The 19256-nt window shown below is 43.3% G+C and overlaps 1 protein-coding gene across 1 annotated transcript in view; it reads right to left on the bottom strand.

Moving 5' to 3' along the window:
- adgrb2 (adhesion G protein-coupled receptor B2) overlaps positions 1 to 19256 on the bottom strand; it is a 290937-nt gene that overhangs the window by 54480 nt on the left and 217201 nt on the right. The window contains 8 exon segments of the mRNA XM_070436396.1: positions 11518 to 11664; positions 11948 to 12056; positions 13054 to 13063; positions 16160 to 16226; positions 16416 to 16434; positions 16539 to 16580; positions 16582 to 16668; positions 16671 to 16718. Coding sequence (XP_070292497.1) covers positions 11518 to 11664; positions 11948 to 12056; positions 13054 to 13063; positions 16160 to 16226; positions 16416 to 16434; positions 16539 to 16580; positions 16582 to 16668; positions 16671 to 16718 — 529 coding nt within the window.

Here is a 19256-nt window from a genome sequence, read left to right as displayed (position 1 = left end):
GAAGTAGAAAGGAGGATAAAGGAGGGAATATGCTCTCATCAATCACATGGGGTGAGTCATCCAAAATCTAACAGAGAGAGAGAGAGAGAGAGAGAGAGAGAGAGAGAGAGAGAGAGAGAGAGAGAGAGAGAGAGAGAGAGAGAGAGAGAGAGAGAGAGAGAGAGAGAGAGAGAGAGAGAGAGAGAGAGAGAGAGAGAGAGAGAGAGAGAGAGAAGATCAAAGTTGACGATGGAGAGCTGTCACTGTGTTGGATCCTAATTGAAGGTTGTGTGCATGAACATGTAGATGAGACTGCATTGTGGGTAAAAGCATCTGGGTGGGAGCGAGGGTTGACAGTTCTACTACACTTGATCAGACCACAAACTCATTACCAGAGACGGGTATACATTGCAAATTCTAATTACAAAATACAACTACAAAATACCTTAAAAAAACGAATATATCAAAATAAATTGTAAGATACTTTTGCAAAGTATTGTATTTAAAATACAAAAATACATTTACAAGTTGCCAGCCGAACAGCAAAAACATTCTCAGTAATGGTTACAGAAACGTCTTACTTGCTATAACTGTGAAATGTTGCTGTTTATCTACCTTAGTTGTTTGTATTTTATTAGGATCCCCATTAGCTGTTGCAAAAGCAGCAGCTACTCTTCCTGGGGTCCACACAAAACATAAAACAGAATTACATAACATAGAACATCAATAGACAAGAACAGCTCAAAGACAGAACTACATACATTTTTTTAAAAGGGCACACGTAGTCTACATATCAATGCATACACAGAAACTCTCTAGGTCAAATAGGGGAGAGGCGTTATTTGTTTTTTTAAACCAGGTTTGCTGTTTATTTGAGCAACATGAGATGGAAGAAAGTTCCATGCARTTGGGATCAATATAATACTGTACGCTTTCTTGAATTTGTTCTGGATTTGGGGACTGTGAAAAGACCCCCGGTGGCATGTCTGGTGGGATAAGTGTGTGTGTCAGAGCTGTGTGTAAGTTGACTATGCAAACAATTTGGGATTTTCAACTATGGCATGCATAGTATTTATATCAGCCCTCTGATTACAATTAGAGCAAAACGTGCCACTCTGTTCTGGGCCAGCTGCAGCTTAACTAGGTCTTTCCTTGCAGCACTGGACCACAGGACTGGACAATAATCAAGATTAGACAAAACTAGAGCTTGCAGAACATGCTTTTTGGAGTGTGGTGTCAAAAAAGCAGAGCATCTCTTTATTACGGCTAGACATCTCCCCATCTTTACAACCATTGGATCTATATGTTTTGACCATGACAGTTTACAATCTAAAGTAACAGCAAGTAATTTAGTCTCCTCAACTTCAACATTAACACCATTCATTACCAGATTCAGCTGAGTTGAACACACTGTCACGTTGGATAAGAGTGTCAGCTAAATGACAAAAATGTATATATACAGTGGGGAGAACAAGTATTTGATACACTGCCGATTTTGCAAGTTTTCCTACTTTACCAAAGCATTAGTAGGTCTGTAATTTTTTATCATAGGTACACTCAACTGTGAGAGACGGAATCTAAAACAAAAATCCAGAAAATCACATTGTATGATTTTTAAGTAATTAATTTGCATTTTATTTGCATGACATAAGTATTTGATCACCTACAACCAGTAAGAATTCCAGCTCTCACAGACCTGTTAGTCTTTCTTTAAAGAAGCCCCTCCTGTTCTCCACTCATTACATGTATTACTGCACCTGTTTGAACTCGTGTACCTGTATAAAAGACACCTGTCCACACACTCAATCAAAACAGACTCCAACCTCTCCACAATGGCCAAGACCAGAGAGCTGTGTAAGGACATCAGGGATAGAATTGTTAGACCTGCACAAGGCTGGGATGGGCTACAGGACAATAGGCAAGCAGCTTGGTGAGAAGGCAAACAACTTGTTGGCGCAATTATTCGAAAATGGGAAGGAAGTTCAAGATGACAGTCAATCACCCTCGGTCTGGGGCTCCATGCAAGATCTCACCTCGTGGGGCATAATGATCATGAGGAAGGTGAGGGATCAGCCCAGAACTACACGGCAGGACCTGGTCAATGACCTGGAGAGAGCTGGGACCACAGTCTCAAAGAAAACGATTAGTAACACACTACGCCGTCATGGATTAAAATCCTGCAGCGCACGCAAGGTCCCCCTGCTCAAGCAGCGCATGTCCAGGCCCGTCTGAAGTTTGCCAATGACATCTGGATGATCCAGAGAGGAATGGGAGAAGGTCATGTGGTCTGAGACAGAAATTGAGCTTTTTGGTCTAAACTCCACTCGCCGTGTTTGGAGGAAGAAGAAGGATGAGTACAACCCAAGAACACCATCCCAACCGTGAAGCATGGAGGTGGAAACATCATTCTTTGGGGATGCTTTTCTGCAAAGGGGACAGGACGACTGCACCGTATTGAGGGGAGGATGGATGGGCCATGTATCGCGAGATCTTGGCCAACAACCTCCTTCCCTCAGTAAGAGCATTGAAGATGGGTCGTGGCTGGGTCTTCCAGCATGACAACGACCCGAAACACACAGCCAGGGCAACTAAGGAGTGGCTCCGTAAGAAGCACTCAAGGTCCTGGAGTGGCTAGCCAGTCTCCAGACCTGAACCCAATAGAAAATCTTTGGAGGGAGCTGAAAGTCCGTATTGCCCAGCGACAGCCCCGAAACTTGAAGGATCTGGAGAAGTCTGTATGGAGGAGTGGGCCAAAATCCCTGCTGCAGTGTGTGCAAACCTGGTCAAGAATACAGGAAACGATGATGTCTGTAATTGCAAACAAAGGTTTCTGTACCAAATATTAAGTTGTGCTTTCCTGATGTATCAAATACTTATGTCATGCAATAAAATGCAAATTAATTACTTAAAAATCATACAATGTGATTTTCTGGATTTTTGTTTTAGATTCCGTCTCTCACAGTTGAAGTGTACCTATGATAAAAATTACAGACCTCTACATGCTTTGTAAGTAGGAAAACCTGCAAAATCGGCAGTGTATCAAATACTTGTTCTCCCCACTGTATATATATATGTGAAAATGAACAACTGCAAAGCACATTGGGTATTGTCATTGGCCTTGTTTCGGGGCGGAGCTCATTAGAGTAATACTTTTTACATCCACATCTACATTTAAGTTATTTAGCATACACTTATCACACCATAGTGCCATCACACTTTTGATACCAATGTAGGGTGAAAGGGGGCTTCAAAGTTGTGAACCGCAGTAGCAATACAAGGATATAACATTCACAAAAGAGACCGGAATGCCAATGGGGGAAGTGTTGCTGTATACCAAGGTGTTTACAAACCCTACAGGAACTACAGTATATCATCCACATGTATTGATCACATTTTTACAATATCTGTAGAACTTTGTTCTAAGGCTGTATTCATAACCATTGGATGCAGAGGTCACACTATACTGTAATGGCTACAACCAGGAAAGCCAAGGTTCTAAAAGCTGGGCCTAAAATAGTGTATAAGAGATCATACAAAAGATTTTGCTGTGACTCTTACGTGGATGATGTTAAACATATTTGTTGGTCTGATGTGATTAATAAGGAGCATCCAGACACTGCACTTGCTTTTTTTTCTCAATTATTTCTAAACATGCACCTGTTAAGAAACGGATTGTTAGAACTGTTAAGGATCCATGGATTGATGAGGAATTGAAAAACTGTACGGTTGAAAGAGATGGGCAAAAGGAGTGGCTAATAAGTCTGGCTGCACATCTGACTGGCTGAATTACTGCAAATTGAGAAATGATGTGACTAAATTCAACAAAAAGAAGAAGAAAATGTACCAGGAAGCCAAGATCAATGGGAAAAACTACTTTGGAGTACTTTAAATGAAATTATGGGCAGAAAGACAAATTCTACTCCTTCTTTGAACGAAGCAGATGTATAATACCATTTGATGATGCCAATTAGTTTTATGATTACTTCCTTGGCAAAGTGGGCAAAGTTAGGCAGGAAATGCCAACAATGAACAGTGAACCATTGCATTCATGCAACAACCAAAAAAGCATTCTAAGTTAGAATTTTGTTTTTATTGTTATCGATCAATAATGGCAAACCTCTTGGCATTGAGAATTTAGATTGGATAGCTACCGAGGATGGTAGCTGACTCTATAGCAACTCCTATCTGTCATATCTTTAATCTGAGCCTAGAGGAAAGTGTTTGTCCTCAAGCCAAAGTCATTCCGCTACCCAAGAATGGTAAAGAGGCCTTTACTGGTTCTAACAGCCAACCTATCAGCTGCTGCAAGCTCTTAGCAAACTGTTGTACAAAATGGTGTTTGACCAAACAAATGAACAACAGAGTTTCAACATGCTTATAGAGAAGTGCATTCATCTCAACACTGACACAAAACTCCACAAAGCAAGTCCTGCAGGCTCTAGTTTTACCTTATCTTGATTATTGTCCAGTCACATGGTCAAGTGCTGCAAAGAAGGACCTAGTTAAGCTGCAGCTGGCCCAGAACACAGTGGCACATTTTGCTCTTCATTGTAACCAAAGGGTGAATATCAATACTATGTATGCTAGTCTCTCTTGGCTAAGAGTTGAGGCAAGACTGACTGCATCACTTCTTGTTTTTGTAAGAAACATTAATGTGCTGGAAATTCCAAATTGTTTGCATAGTCAACTCATACACAGCACTAACACACACTTACCAGACCAGACATGCCACCAGGGGTCTTTTCACAGTCCCCAGGTATAGCAAAATTCAAGGAAACTTACAATATTATATAGAGCCATAATTGCACGGAACTCCCTTCCATCTCATATAACGCAAGTTAACTGCAAACCTGGTTTCAAAAAACAAATAAAGCAAAACCTCACGGCCCAACGTCTCTCCCCCTGTGACCTACTTGTTGTGTGTATGTACTGACAAGTGTGGTGTAACCAATAGACACACACACACACACACACACACACCACAACACACACCACACACACACACACACAACACACACAACACACACACACACACACACACACACACACACACACCACACACACACACACACACCACACACACACACACACACACACACACACACAGAGCGAGAGAGAGGGGGAGATGAAAATATGTAATAAAACACGTATTTAAAATACATGTAACAGAAATACTGCCCATCTATGCTCATTACAGACAACCTGATTGAGACCAGGAGACCATTTTGTCGCACAAACTTTAATAAATTCATTTTCCACAAACAGAATTTGGTCACCCCGTTCTTTTTAAAGCGTTTAAATCTGTGTCGGCTAACCGTGAGCCGCTAACTGAAATGGGAAATCTTGAGACGGGCATCTGTATTGAATGAGAGGATATCCAGATTGAGATGAAGCACCAAGCATCCATGAAAGCCAGTTAAATCTAAAGACATGGCCGACATGCTATTGAGATCCATTGCAGCTGTAAGTTAAGTGTAAGTCAAGGGTCAACTGTTGCAGGGGTTGTGTTATAGTGCTGGGTAGAAATGAATAAACCATGTTGTGTATCCATTTCTTTATTACACCCTGAACTTCTGGCCTGTCATTGGATCATTATCTTTTATGAGGTTGAATGTGTGTGTGTGTACTGTATGTGTGAGTGTGAGCTAGTGCATGGCTCTATGTGGTTATCTGTGTGTGTATGTGTGTCTTAGCCTCTCTATATATCTGGGTCAGTGTCATCCTATGGATCAGTGAACAAGGCTGGTCTTGGGCTGTTGAGCAAGTCATGAGCCTATCATAGGCCAGTGTGTGTGTGCGTGTGCGTGAGTGTGCGTGTGTGTGTGCATGCGTGTGTGTGCATATGTGTGTGTGTGCATGTGTSCGCACTTGCACTCTGTCTGTGCTACAGCATGTCTTGAGCCTATTGAGCCTATCAGTGGGACTGTCTGTGGGAGAATGGCTTTGGTAACAGGTTAAATGAACCAAACACTTTGATAAACATCAGACTACTGGTCACAATGAGCTCTCTGGAGCCACTGACCTCCTACCACTGCAATTCTTTAGTCATGACTGTCACTATGGAGGGAGACACAGAGGGAGAGAAAGGCCCTGTCAGAGAGGGGGGAGGCAGAGAGAGCGATAGAGAAAGTGATAGAGATAGAGAAAGGGAAGGAGAGAGAGATATAGATGGTGAGAGGGGAAGACAAATAGAGAGAGATGGAGAGCGAGAGAGCGAGTGGTTGAGAGAGAGAGAGGAGCTGTGTCCTCAGAGCCAGACAGAGACCCCAGACACTGCTGACACCATTGCAACCTTTCATGGGGATGGCAAGAGGCACACATGAAGTCAGTGTGTGCATGTGTGTGTGTGTGCGTGTGTGTGTGTGCGTGTAATTTCCTGTGGGGCCTTTGTTATTCTGAGGGAGCAGAGGTCAGGATCAGAAACAGAGATATACTCATCTCTTTCTCTATGTCTGTCTCTGTCGACTTTTACCCCAAATTCTCCCCCAAATCTTTGCTTTCCAACCCGTGTCTACAGGGAATACAGGTTGATTGTGAGCTGTGCAGATCCATTTCCCATTCCTCTCAAAATGTTTTGAAAAAGCTGTTGCGCAGCAACTCACTGCCTTCCTGAAGATTAACAATGTATACGTAATGCTTCAGTCTGGTTTTAGACCCCATCCTAGCACTGAGACTGCACYCGTGAAGGTGGTAAATTACCTTCTAACTTATTATGGATGCAGGGGCAGTATTGAGTAGCTTGGATGAAAAGGTGCCCAGAGGTGCCCAGAGTAAACTGCCTGCTCCTCAGTCCCAGCTGCTAATATATGCATATTATTAGTCTATTTGGATAGACAACACTCTGAAGTTTCTAAACTGTATGAATGATGTCTGTGAGTATAACAGAACTCATATGGCAGGCAAAAACCTGAGAAAGAAATCCAACCAGGAAGTGGGAAATCTGAGGTTTGTAGGTTTTCAACTCATCGCCTATCGAATACACAGTGGAATATGGGTCATTTTGCACTTCCTACGGCTTCCAATAGATGTCAAAAGTCTTTAGAACCTTGTCTGATGCTTCTACTGTGAGTTGGGGCCGAAAGAGAGGGGATTGAGTAAGGTCTGTCATGAGCTGAACATGCGCTGACCATGTTCGTTCATGTGAGAGCGAGCTCTGTTCTATCGCATTTCTGAAGACAAAGGAATTCTCCGGTTGGAACATTATTGAAGATTTATGTTAAAAACATCCTAAAGATTGATTCAATACATAATTTGACATGTTTCTACTGACTGTTACGGAACTTTTTGACATTTCGGCTGCTTTTAGTGAACGCGCTTCGTGACTTTGGATTTGTTTACCAAACGCGCTAACAAAAGTAACTATTTGGACATAAATGATGGACATTACCGAACAAATCAAACATTTATTGTGGAACTGGGATTCCTGGGAGTGCATTCTGATGAAGATCATCAAAGKTAAGTGAATATTTATAATGTTATTTCTGACTTCTGTTGACTGTACAATATTGCAGGTACCTCTATGGCTTGATTGGGCTCTGAGCGCCGACCTCAGATTATTGCATGGTTTTTGCTTTTTCCGAAAGCTTTTTTGAAATCTGACAAAGCGGTTGCATTAAGAACAAGTTTATCTTTAATTCTATGTAAAACATGTATCTTTCATCAAAGTTTATGATGAGTATTTCTGTTATTTGATGTGGCTCTCTGCAATTTCTCTGGATATTTTGGAGGCATTTCTGAACATGGCGCCAATGTAAACAGATTTTTGGATATAAATATGAACTTTATCGAACAAAACATACATGTATTGTGTAACAGGAAGTCCTATGAGTGTCATCTGATGAAGATCATCAAAGGTTAGTGATTAATTTTATCTCTATTTCTGCTTTTTGTGACTCCTGTCTTTGGCTGGAAAAATGTGTTTTTCTGTGATTTGGCGGTGACCTAACATAATCGTTTGTGGTGCTTTCGCTGTAAAGCCTTTTTGAAAKCGGACAATGTGGTGGGAATAACAAGAAGTTTATCTTAAAAATGGTGTGAAATACTTGTATGCTTGAGGAATTTTAATTATGAGATTTCTGTTGTTTGAATTTGGCGCCCTGCACTTTCACTGGCTGTTGTCATATCGATCCCGTTAACGGGATTGCAGCCCTAAGAAGTTTTATTGGCGTCAGACCAAGGCTCTGCATCTGTCGTCTTGCTCGTGCTACTAGACCTTAGTACTGCTTTTGATACCATCGATCACCACATTCTTTTGGAGAGATTTGAAACCCAAATTGGTCTACAATTTCTGGCCTGGTTTAGATCTTGTCTGCCGGAAAGATATCAGATTGTCTCTGTTGATGGTTTGTCTTCTGACAAATCAACTGTACATGTCAGTGTTCCTCAAGGTTCCGTTTTAGGACCTCTATTGTTTTCAATATATATTTTACCTCTTGGTGATGTCATTCGGAAACATAATGTTAACTGCTATGGGGAAGATACACAGCTGTACATTTCGATGAAACATGGTGAAGCCCCAAAATTGCCCTCCATGGAAGCCTGTGTTTCAGACATAAGGAAGTGGATGGCGGAAAATGTTTTACTTTGAAACTCGCACAAAACAGAGATGCTTGTTCTAGGTCCCAAGAAACAAAGAGATCTTCTGTTAAATCTGACAATTCATCTTGATGGTTGTACAGTCGTCTCAAATATAACTGTGAAGGACCTCGGCGTTACTCGGGACCCTGATCTCTCTTTTGACGAACATATCAAGACTGTTTCAAGGACAGCTTTTTCCATCTACGTAACATTGCAAAAAATCAGAAACTTTCTGTCCAAAAATGATGCAGAAAAATGTATCCATGCTTTTGTTCCTTCTAGGTTAGACTACTGCAATGCTCTACTTTCCGGTTACTCGGATAAAGCACTAAATAAACTTCAGCTAAACACGGCTGCTAGAATCTTGACTAGAACCACATTTTTTTTATCATATTACTCCAGTGCTAGCCTCTCTACACTGGCTCCCTGTTAAGGCTAGGGCTGATTTCAAGGTTTTACTGCTAACCTACAAAGCATTATATGGGCTTGCTCTTACCTAGCTCTCCGATTTGGTCCTGCTGTACCTACACATATGCTACAGTCACAAGACGCAGGCCTCCTTATTGTATCTAGAATTTCTAAGCAAACAGCTGGAGGCAGGGCTTTCTCCTATAGAGCTCCATTTTTATGGAATGGTCTGCCTATCCATGTGAGAGACGCAGACTCAAAGTATTTACTGAAGACTCATCTCTTCAGTGGGTCCTACGATTGAGTGTAGTCTGGCCCAGGAGTGTGRAGGTGAATGGAAAGGCACTGGAGCGACAAACCACCCTTGCTGTCTCTGCCTGGCGGGTTCCCCTGTCTCCACTGGAATTCTCTGCCTCTAACCCTATTACGGGGGCTGAGTCACTGGCTTACTGGTGCTCTTCCATGCTGTCCCTAGGAGGGGTGTGTCACTTGAGTGGGTTGAGTCTCTGACGTGAGCTTCCTGTCCGAGTTGTGCTTCGGCAAAGTGGGTGGAGTTATATCCTGCCTGGCTGGCCCTGTCCGGGGATATAGTCGTATGGGACCACAGTGTCTCCCGACCTCTCCTGTCTCAGCCTCCAGTAATTATGCAACAATAGTTTATGTGTCKGGGGGCTAGGGTCAGTCTGTTATATCTGGAGTATTTCTCCTGTCTTATCCGGTGTCCTGTGTGAATTTAAGTATGCTCCCTCTAATTCTCTCTCTTTCTCTCTCTCTCTCTATCTCTTTCTCTTTCTCTCAGAGGACCTGAGCCCTAGGACCATGCCTCAGGACTACCTGGCCAGATAGCTCCTTGCTGTCCCCAGTCCACCTGGTCGTGCTGCTGCTCCAGTTTCAACTGTTCTGCCTGCGGCTATGGAACCCTGACCTGTTCACCGGACGTGCTACCTTGTCCCGGACCTGCTGTTCTCGACTCTCTCTCTCTCTCTACCGCACCTGCTGTCTCTAATGCTGAATGATCGGCTATGAAAAGCCAATTGACATTTACTCCTGAGGTGCTGACCTGTTGCACCCTCTACAACCACTGTGATTATTTCTATTTGACCCTGCTGGTCATCTTTGAACGTTTGAACATCTTGGCCATGTACTGTTATCTCCACCCTGCACAGCCAGAAGAGGACTGGCCACCCCTCAGAGCCTGGTTCCTCTCTAGGTTTCTTCCTAGGTTCCTGCCTTTTTAGGGAATTTTTCTGAGCCACCATGCTTCTACATCTGCATTGCTTTCTGTTTGGGGTTTTAGGCTGGGTTTCTCTATAGCACTTTGTGGCATCTGCTGATGTAAAAAGGGCTTTATAAATCAATTTGATTGATTGATTGATTGATTTGAAAAGGAGTTTAAAGTAGGACGTGAGACAATCGTTCACTGTTATGGTAGTATAATGATTGATTTGGGTTAAAAGCTTGGAGGATTCTAGGCTTGAAACCACCTTAAGATTGAGAATCTTATCTCTGACAGGGTCATGACCTCGAACTTTGTACAGACGACCAGGCTTGTTACTTTCTCTCGCTGTTTAGAGATTATATAAGAAAGTGTGTGTTTTGAAGACTTCTGACATAACATACTCTAAAGCCCTATTTGCACGGGACTACTATTACTATTGAAGGTTGGTTACGTAATTATTACCCTTTCATTTCTGTTCTTCCAGAGGACGATTCGGACAGCATAAGTTATACCAAACTTCCCCCTGTAAACATATTTTTTTCTTATTCCAAATGGACCGTTATGACCCTAGCCTGGAGGGTATAGGCGTGGAGATACACTATTTCAACTTGTCTAGGGATAGCCTTATTTTGGTTTTCAATTCAGAAAAGGCAGTAAGAACAATTAACTGTTTCCAGATTTTGAATTAACTGACATATTTGTCGATTTATCAATTCCTTGGCACAATATCATCCGCTTAATATTTTAAAAGAGAAGTAGGCACTGGGAAAGTTGATATATGACAACACAGATCATTTATCTGAAGGCTACATGCACAGCACTCTGTTTTAAGCAAACTGGGTGCAGCACCTGTTAAACTCTGTAATACCCCTCAAAACACAGGGGTGTCAATTCGCACAGGATATGTATTATCAGAGGCCCTTGGAGTTTCCTGAAAAACAGAATGTGTTTAGGGCTGGGATAATATCCTTCCCGCCAAGAAAAAWTGATTGACATGGTAGATTTGGATGGGATTAATATTACGAATGAGCTGACCTTAATCTAGTCCTTAGGTTTAGGACAACCTGTATTACTCTTCACACACCTTGTGAGGACATCTTGACGTAAGTGTGGTGAGGTCAGTGAGAGTCTTCAGAGGATGTTTGAAGACACATTTCATTATGAGGAGTGTGATTATGATGATGAAGATGATGATGAAGACGCCGGCAACAACGACGATGGCGATGATGATGACAATGTAGACGACATCAATGAAGCTGCTGATGATGGCGATGTTGATGATGGCAATAATTCTGATGAGGACGACGATGATGATGAAGATCATGATCTCTCACCATCGGAGGTGAGGGTGAAGACTTCTTTGGGGATGTAGAGTTTGTCTTCAGCGGATCGAGCCCAGTCCTTCATGCCCCTCCTACCCTTCATGGGGAAGTTGATGTCACTGGACACCGCTGTCACGGGCTCTCGCTGTATCGTTATCACTATGGAGACAAAACATATTGTAATCACTATGGAGACAAAACAAATCGTTATCACTATGGAGACAAAACATATAGTTATCCTTATGGAGACAAATACAAAACATGAGTTGACGTCCAACCAAAATAGGTAGAGATGTGCTGACTAAAGGAAAGGCAAATAATGTAACCAAAAAAATTTAGAATTTAGTTATTAACTTGGGAGCGTTGAAGATAAGTTTGAAAAATTATGTAAAGTTAAGGGAATTTTGCAACCCTACCTCTGAGTGTTAAATTGACTACTCACTGAGGTTGTTGGTGACCACCAGGAAACTCTGGAACGGTTTCTGATCATCTCCTATCAGATGGATGAAGTCCTCCAATATACGCATGAGATGGGCAGCACCAGGAGAAACCTGGGAAGGGGGAGAGAAGAAGGGAGGGAGAGAGAGAGAGAAAGATGGTAGGAGGGAGAGAAAGAGAAGGAGGGAGAGAGAGAGAAGCGGGAAGGGATCTAGAGAGAGTAGCAAAAGACAGACACAGGACAGACAGAAGACAGCGACCAGGACAGAAGACAAGACCAGACAGACAGATCAGACAGACAGAAGACAGAACCAGACGACAGACAGACAGACAGACAGACAGACAGGACAGAACAGACAGACAGACAGACAGTGACAGACAACAGACAGACAGACAGACAGACAGACAGACAGACAGACAGACAGACAGAAGACAGCAGAGGAGAGAGAGAAAGGGGAGGGTGTAGTAAGAAAGAGGCAGGAGAGAGAAGGGGAGTAGGAGGGATAGAGATAGATAGAAAGAGAAATGGGGAGGTGAGCGAAAGATGTGATGGAGAGAAATGGGGGGTAATTGTTGTGAGAAAGGAAGATTGTTAGAATAGTAGACAGAGTAGAGATGTACAATATCATGAACATCGACTTTCTTTTTCATAAAACCAAATATTGAATGGATGTGCACACTATGATGCAATTGATGTATCTCTGCTCTCTCTCTCATTTCATGCACAAGCTAAGTATCTCTTCTGTTCCTGTTAAGTTCATGTTAACTCTCAAGGAAATGTCACAAGATAAAATCACCAATAACCCCGCAGACATATTACCACCAGAGCCTCCATCCTCCCAACCCATATACAAACAGTCATTTGGTTGCTTGCAACACCCCTAAAACATAATGGCTGAATCCCTCTATCCACAACCATACAAACATCCTTGTGACTTTCCACAAACCAAACAGTCATTGGCTTGGATCCTCTATCAAACACAAAATCCAAGCGAAGTATCCACACCCATAACAACATCATTGGCTTGATCCTCTATCCAACCAACCCATTACAACAGTCATTGCTTGATCCTCTTATCCAACCAACCCATTACAAAACAGGTCATTGGCTTGATGCTTCCTATCCAACCCAAACCATTAAACAGTCATTGGCTTGATCCTCTATCCAACCAACCCATTACAACAGTCATTGGCTTGATCCTCTATCCAACCAACCCATTACAACAGTCATTGGCTTGCTCGTACTCGTTAGCCCTGTATGCTAAKTGCAGCTAATTAGCACACATTGGACATAATGCCTTTTAGTGTACGTTGTTGGATTCAACATTTTGAACACTGAGATATACATAAATGATAGAGAAGAAGCATAGAATAAGAAGTGAAAGAGACTGAGTTTTATGTCAGAAGTAAAAGGTTCTCTGTAGGAAGACAGATTAGCTTTGGAATGTGTTGGGTGGAAGGGAGGAGAGCAACGTGTTGAGATAGGGGAGACAGATGGACATCTGTGGATTAGTGGAAGGAGGGGTTGAGGTCAGGAGGTGAGGACAGGTTAGGCTGCATCTCAAATGGCTCAGTATTTCCTATATAGTGCACCACTATTAACCATAGCTCTATAGGCCCACAGAAGTACCCTACGCCTTGACCTCTTCCTTCCCTCTCTCTCCAGATGAAATCCTGTGARGTCTGGCCGGCTGACAACCTGCCAGCTAGACCCTATCCCCTCCTCCCTTCTCCAGACCATCTCTTGACCAGACTCATCCCTGACCACTGGCTGCGTCCTCTCGACTTCAAAATGGCCCAAGTTGATCCACTCCTYAAGAAACCAACACTCGACTCATCTGATATCAAAAACTATAGACCTGTTGATCTTTCTTTTCTTTTCAAAACACTCAAAAAGTCTCTGATCAACTCTCTCGTTATCTCTCTCAGAACGATCTTCTTGACCCTAACCAGTCAGGCTTCAAGACTGGTCACTCAACTGAGACTGCTCTTCTCTGTGTCACGGAGGCTCTCCGCATTGCCAAAGCTGACTCTCTCTCCTTTGTTCTCATCCTCATAGAKCTATCCTCTGCCTTTGACACGTGAACCATCAGATCCTCCTCTCCATCCTCTCAGGGCTGGCCGTCTTAGGCTATGCACACTCTTGGATTGCATCCTACCTGGCGGGCTGCTCCCACCAGGTGGCGTGGAGAGGGTCTGTGTCTGCACCACGTACTCTCACTACTGGTGTGCCCCAGGGCTTGGTTCTAGACCCTCTTCTCTCTATACACCAAGTCACTCGGGTCCGTGATATCCTCACATGGTCTCTCCTATCATTCCTATGCAGATGACACTCAACTACTTTTCTCCTTCCCCCGTTTGACACCCAGGTGGCAACACACATCTCTGCGTGTCTGGCAAATATCTCAACTTGAATGTTGGCCCACCACCTCAAACTCAGCTTGGACAACACGGAACTGCTCTTCCTCCCGGAGAAGGCCTGCCCGCTCAAAGACCTCTCCATCACGGTTGACATCTCCACAGTGTCGCCCTCCCAGAGTGCAAACAACCTTGGCGTGACCCTTGACAACACCCTGTTTTTCTCCGCAAACATCAAAGCAGTGACTCGCTCCTGCAGGTTCATGCTCTACAACATCCGTAGAGTAAGACCCTACCTCACACAGGAAGCAGTGCAAGTCCTAATCCAGGCACTTGCGCTCCTGTCTGTACTATTGCAACTCGCTATTGGCTGGGCTCCCCGCTTGTGGAATCAAACCCCTGCGACTTAACGCAKCAGCCAGCCTGGTTTTCAAAGTTTTCTCATGTCACCCCACTCCTCTGCACACTCCACTGGTACTTACCCATGGAACTGCCCCTCCCTACCTTCAGGCTCTGCTCAAACCCAACACCCCAACCCGAGCACTCCGTTCTGCCACCTCAGGTCTCTAGGCCCTCCCACACAAAAAAACACTTAACCAGCACTTGCACTTGACTCCCCCCACACCCACCCCACCCCCCCTCTAGCTCTGACTCTACTTACCGCTATGTTTTTAAGGGAACATTTACTTTATATGCCTGTGATATGTGGTTGTCCCACCTACAGTAGCTAACTTAAGATGAATGCACTAACTGTATGTCGCTCTGGATTAGAGCGTCTGCTAAATTACAAAAAGTCAAATGGTGAAAAATAGTGCACTGCATAGGGAGTAGGGTGCCATTTGAGACAAAGCCTATGTTATTGGTAACACATGGTCAAGTACGTTCATCACTTGATTGTTCTGCAGTGGCTTGCTTAGAGCATATCATCTCATTTGAATGGGTAAGACAAAAGATTGAAGTGCCTTTGAATGGGGTATGGTAGTGTGTGCCTGGCGCACCAGTTTAAGTGTGTCAAGAACTGCAACGCTGCTGGGTTTTWCACAGTAAATAGTTTCCCGTGTGTATCAAGAATGGTCCACCACACAAAGTACATCCAACGAACTTGACACAATTATGGGAAGCATTGGAGTCAACGTGGGCCAGCATCCAACCTTGTAGAGTCCATGCCCTGACGAATTGAGGCTGTTCTGAGGGCAAATCAGGGTGCAACTCAATATTAGGAAGGTGTTCCTAATGTTTTTCACACTCAGTGTATGTTTGGGGTATTATCTCCAGTGTTTACGCATTATTGTTTACTGACTACAGATGGCATATAAACCCAGCCTGACTCAAGGGCATGGAGGAGGGGGTCATATGCATTGTTTATTAACAACAAAATATGGACACACACACACACACACACACACACACACACACACACACACACACACACACATCAACACAACACACAACACACACACACACACACACACCACAAACACACACACACACACACACACACACACACACACCACACACAACACCCACACACTGTCAGTACGTGCACACAGTATTGGGGTATGATCCATCCTGAATGGTTAACACAGGTTGTGTTTTTACCCGGACCCCTTACCTCACAATGACATAAACACTGCAATCATTCATCCCAACCGTTGACAGAGCCAGACACTCTGACAGGACGCACATACCACACACAACGCACACGCACGCACGCACACGCACCACAACACACACACACACACACATCACAGACCCACACACAATCACACACACACACTCACACACACACACACACACAACACAACAACACACCACCCACAACCTAAACAACAGTTTAAAAAGCCTACCTGGTGAGGGCGTCTCCCATTTCTCTAAGGTTTTCATGCCATCCCATACCATGTAGCTGACTTACCCTCGGAAGAATTCTGAGGAGAGAGACGAAGAGGAGGGTTGAATTGTAAGGCGGAGCTGAGGTGTGTCATTTGTGCTCATGCAAACATGTACGGGATCGTTTTGTTTTGTTTATGCGTTTACTGTCCTGTTAAGTGTGCTGTATAGCCCACTTCACGCACCAGCACAATGTTGTGTGTTGCATGTGTGTTCCTCCCACCCACCCTGCATGTCATCGGGAGCCTCGGATGTCGGTTGCTCTCTTGAGGTTTGGTGTTTATGTGTGTGTTATGTGTGTGTTGTGTATGTACAACCCTCCCAACCCACCTGCGCGTCGTCGGGTTTACTGGGATGTAGGTTGCTCTCTTGAAGGTGTCCGTCACATTTCTGGAGAATCTCGGTGGAGAACAGGAGGTCATCGCTGTTAATAGCTCCTCCTCGTAAGAGCTCCAGGAGATTCCTCACGACCTGAGACCATGCCCCTCTCCAGCCAGGGTCCTCTGACCCTTCGCAAGATGCTCTCGCCACTGGAGACAGCAGGGGAGGAGAGGGGGGGAGAGAACAACACAGGTTAGAGACTGATGGGGAGGGAGGTTGGGGGCAGAGGGAGAGAGAGAAGAGAGAGAGAGAGAGAGAGAGAGAGAGAGAGAGAGAGAGAGAGAGAGAGAGAGAGAGAGAGAGAAGAGAGAGAAGAGAGAGAGAGAGAGAGAGAGAGAGAGAGAGAGAGAGAGAGAAGAGAGAGAGAGAGAGGAGAAGAGAGAGAATGAAAATGATGTACTCACTACTGTAAGTCACTCTGGATAAGGGCATTTGCTAAATGAACTAAAATATCAAATGGTAAGAGAGAGAAAGGAAAGAGATGAGGCGAAGTAGAAGTAGAAGAAAGAGAGATCTGAGACCTTGATCCATACAATAGTTAAATGTCTTTCTCCTATATTTTTGCTTGTGGTGAGCAGATCTTGTAGGTAAGGTATTTATATAGTGAATGACATGAATGACCAGCACCTTGGTCAAGTACCTAATCCTCAGCCTTTACTTTATTAAGGACTTGTGCAGACATAAATGCCCTGAATAGATATTGGTTACTATTTGTATTTCACAATACTGCATGGCACTTTGACTGACTGTTATCCACACACTCATTTACACACACAAACATTTCATTGGAGGACAATAGATTCCAAACCACGCACGCATGCCACAGCACACAACCACACACACACACACACACAACACACACACCACACACACACACACACACCACACACACACACACACACACACACACACACACACACACACACACACACACACAAACCCACACACACACCACACACACACACACACAACACACACACAACCACACACAGAGAGACGAAACGGTAATCCTCATTCACAACAGCAATCAAACCTAATGAACCACATCTCCATGCTAATGAAAGGTTAGCAGTTAGCACAGGCCTAGGCTAAGAGTGAAATCAACCAATCACAGCACATCTTATCACCCCCCCACCCCTGCTGGCTTCCATTATTGCCACGGAGACAGGAGGTCAGAGGTCACACAGCAGGAAGTCAGCCAATGATTAACCAACACATTCATTAATCAATGGATAAATGGAATAGCTCATTAGAGMGTGAGAGTGGTGACAATGTGACAATGCCACTCATTTTTATAGAAAGTTAATCAGGGCCAGTATTTATAAACCATCTCCGAGTAGGAGTGCTGATCTAGGATCAKGTCCCACCTGTTCATGTAATCTTATTCATTATTATTTAAACGCCAAAACTGATCCTATAAGCACTCCTACTCTAAAGAAACGTTATGAATACAATCCCACGTCTATTATTGCGCAAACAAGTAGGATGCGGGCAGACAAATCAATCATTTATTTCTGTTGCTGGGCCAGGTCAGTCTCTGAGAACAAATTGTATATTAATGATCTGTTTTGCTATTGAGTTTATTCATGCTCTAGGCTAGGCTGGCGAGGTTGGAAATAGCCACAGAAATAAATATTGAGGAAGTGGAAGACAGGCTAATGGCTACATAAGGTACATGTACATTTCAGATGGCTTAAAAATGTATCGGCGACTTTGTGACAATCCTCCACTTTCTTAACAGAAGGTACCGTAAAACGCTGATTCTCAAATAACTGCCTGTCCCTTTTAATAGCCGGGCAAAGACACATTTCAGCAAATAAACCCCTGTTTCAAACAAAGGCTGGGTCTAAATAAATGATTTATGAGGTTACCATGAATTACCATGAATTGTTTATGAGGTTTAATGTTTGATTTGTTGCATGAAGTAATTCACTAATGATTTGAAGAAACGATGGCAATCATCTGTTTTCATCACCAGTAAGAAACGGACAACCATTGGCTGCTAACAGTTGAGGCCTGCTAGCTAACTGGCAAGCACAAAAACAGTCAACAACTTCGGGAGTAGAGACCCCTACAAATCGTCCGATCGCCCTTTAGTGGCGAAAGTAAAAACTGCTGAAAATGCAGTCAAGGATGAGATTTTTTTTTATAGACGCATACTTAGACAAAATATGTGACACGGTGTCTACTGCCCTACAAAGGCAAAGTGCAGGAACTACCTAAAACAATGAATTGCAAAATCTGACTTCAAAGTATTTTTCTGTTTCGACAAACAGCAATTTCTGGTACTTCATGATATATTCTTATCGACTAGCTTTGTCTTTGGTCAGGAAAATAAATAGCACATTAATCATATAATATAACTGGCCATTAAAACAGATAAAATATTTTTGACCAAATTTGTAGTTACTGCACTTTGCCTTTGTAGGTCAGGGTAAATTATAACACATTAGAGCAGGAAATTAAGAAATTGATTAACAGCTGGAAGTGAACGCTGAATATAGCATTAACTATGCAAATGAGCTACATTTGTGTGGATTAACGAAATGGACACCTGGCTCAAATAGAAGCCAGTCTCCTATAAGCGCCTGTTGTGTTCAGTGATTTAAGCAAATAAACGCCCAGGCTATTAATTCAGTTTTCAGTTTTACTAAAATGCATTCACAATAACGTTGCGGCACAGGTGG

The sequence above is a fragment of the Salvelinus sp. IW2-2015 genome, linkage group LG31, assembly GCF_002910315.2.
Source record: "Salvelinus sp. IW2-2015 linkage group LG31, ASM291031v2, whole genome shotgun sequence".
Classification (NCBI taxonomy): Eukaryota; Metazoa; Chordata; class Actinopteri; order Salmoniformes; family Salmonidae; genus Salvelinus; species Salvelinus sp. IW2-2015.
The sequence above is the reverse complement of the archived record's forward strand: the minus strand, read 5'-3'. Positions and strand labels throughout refer to the sequence as shown.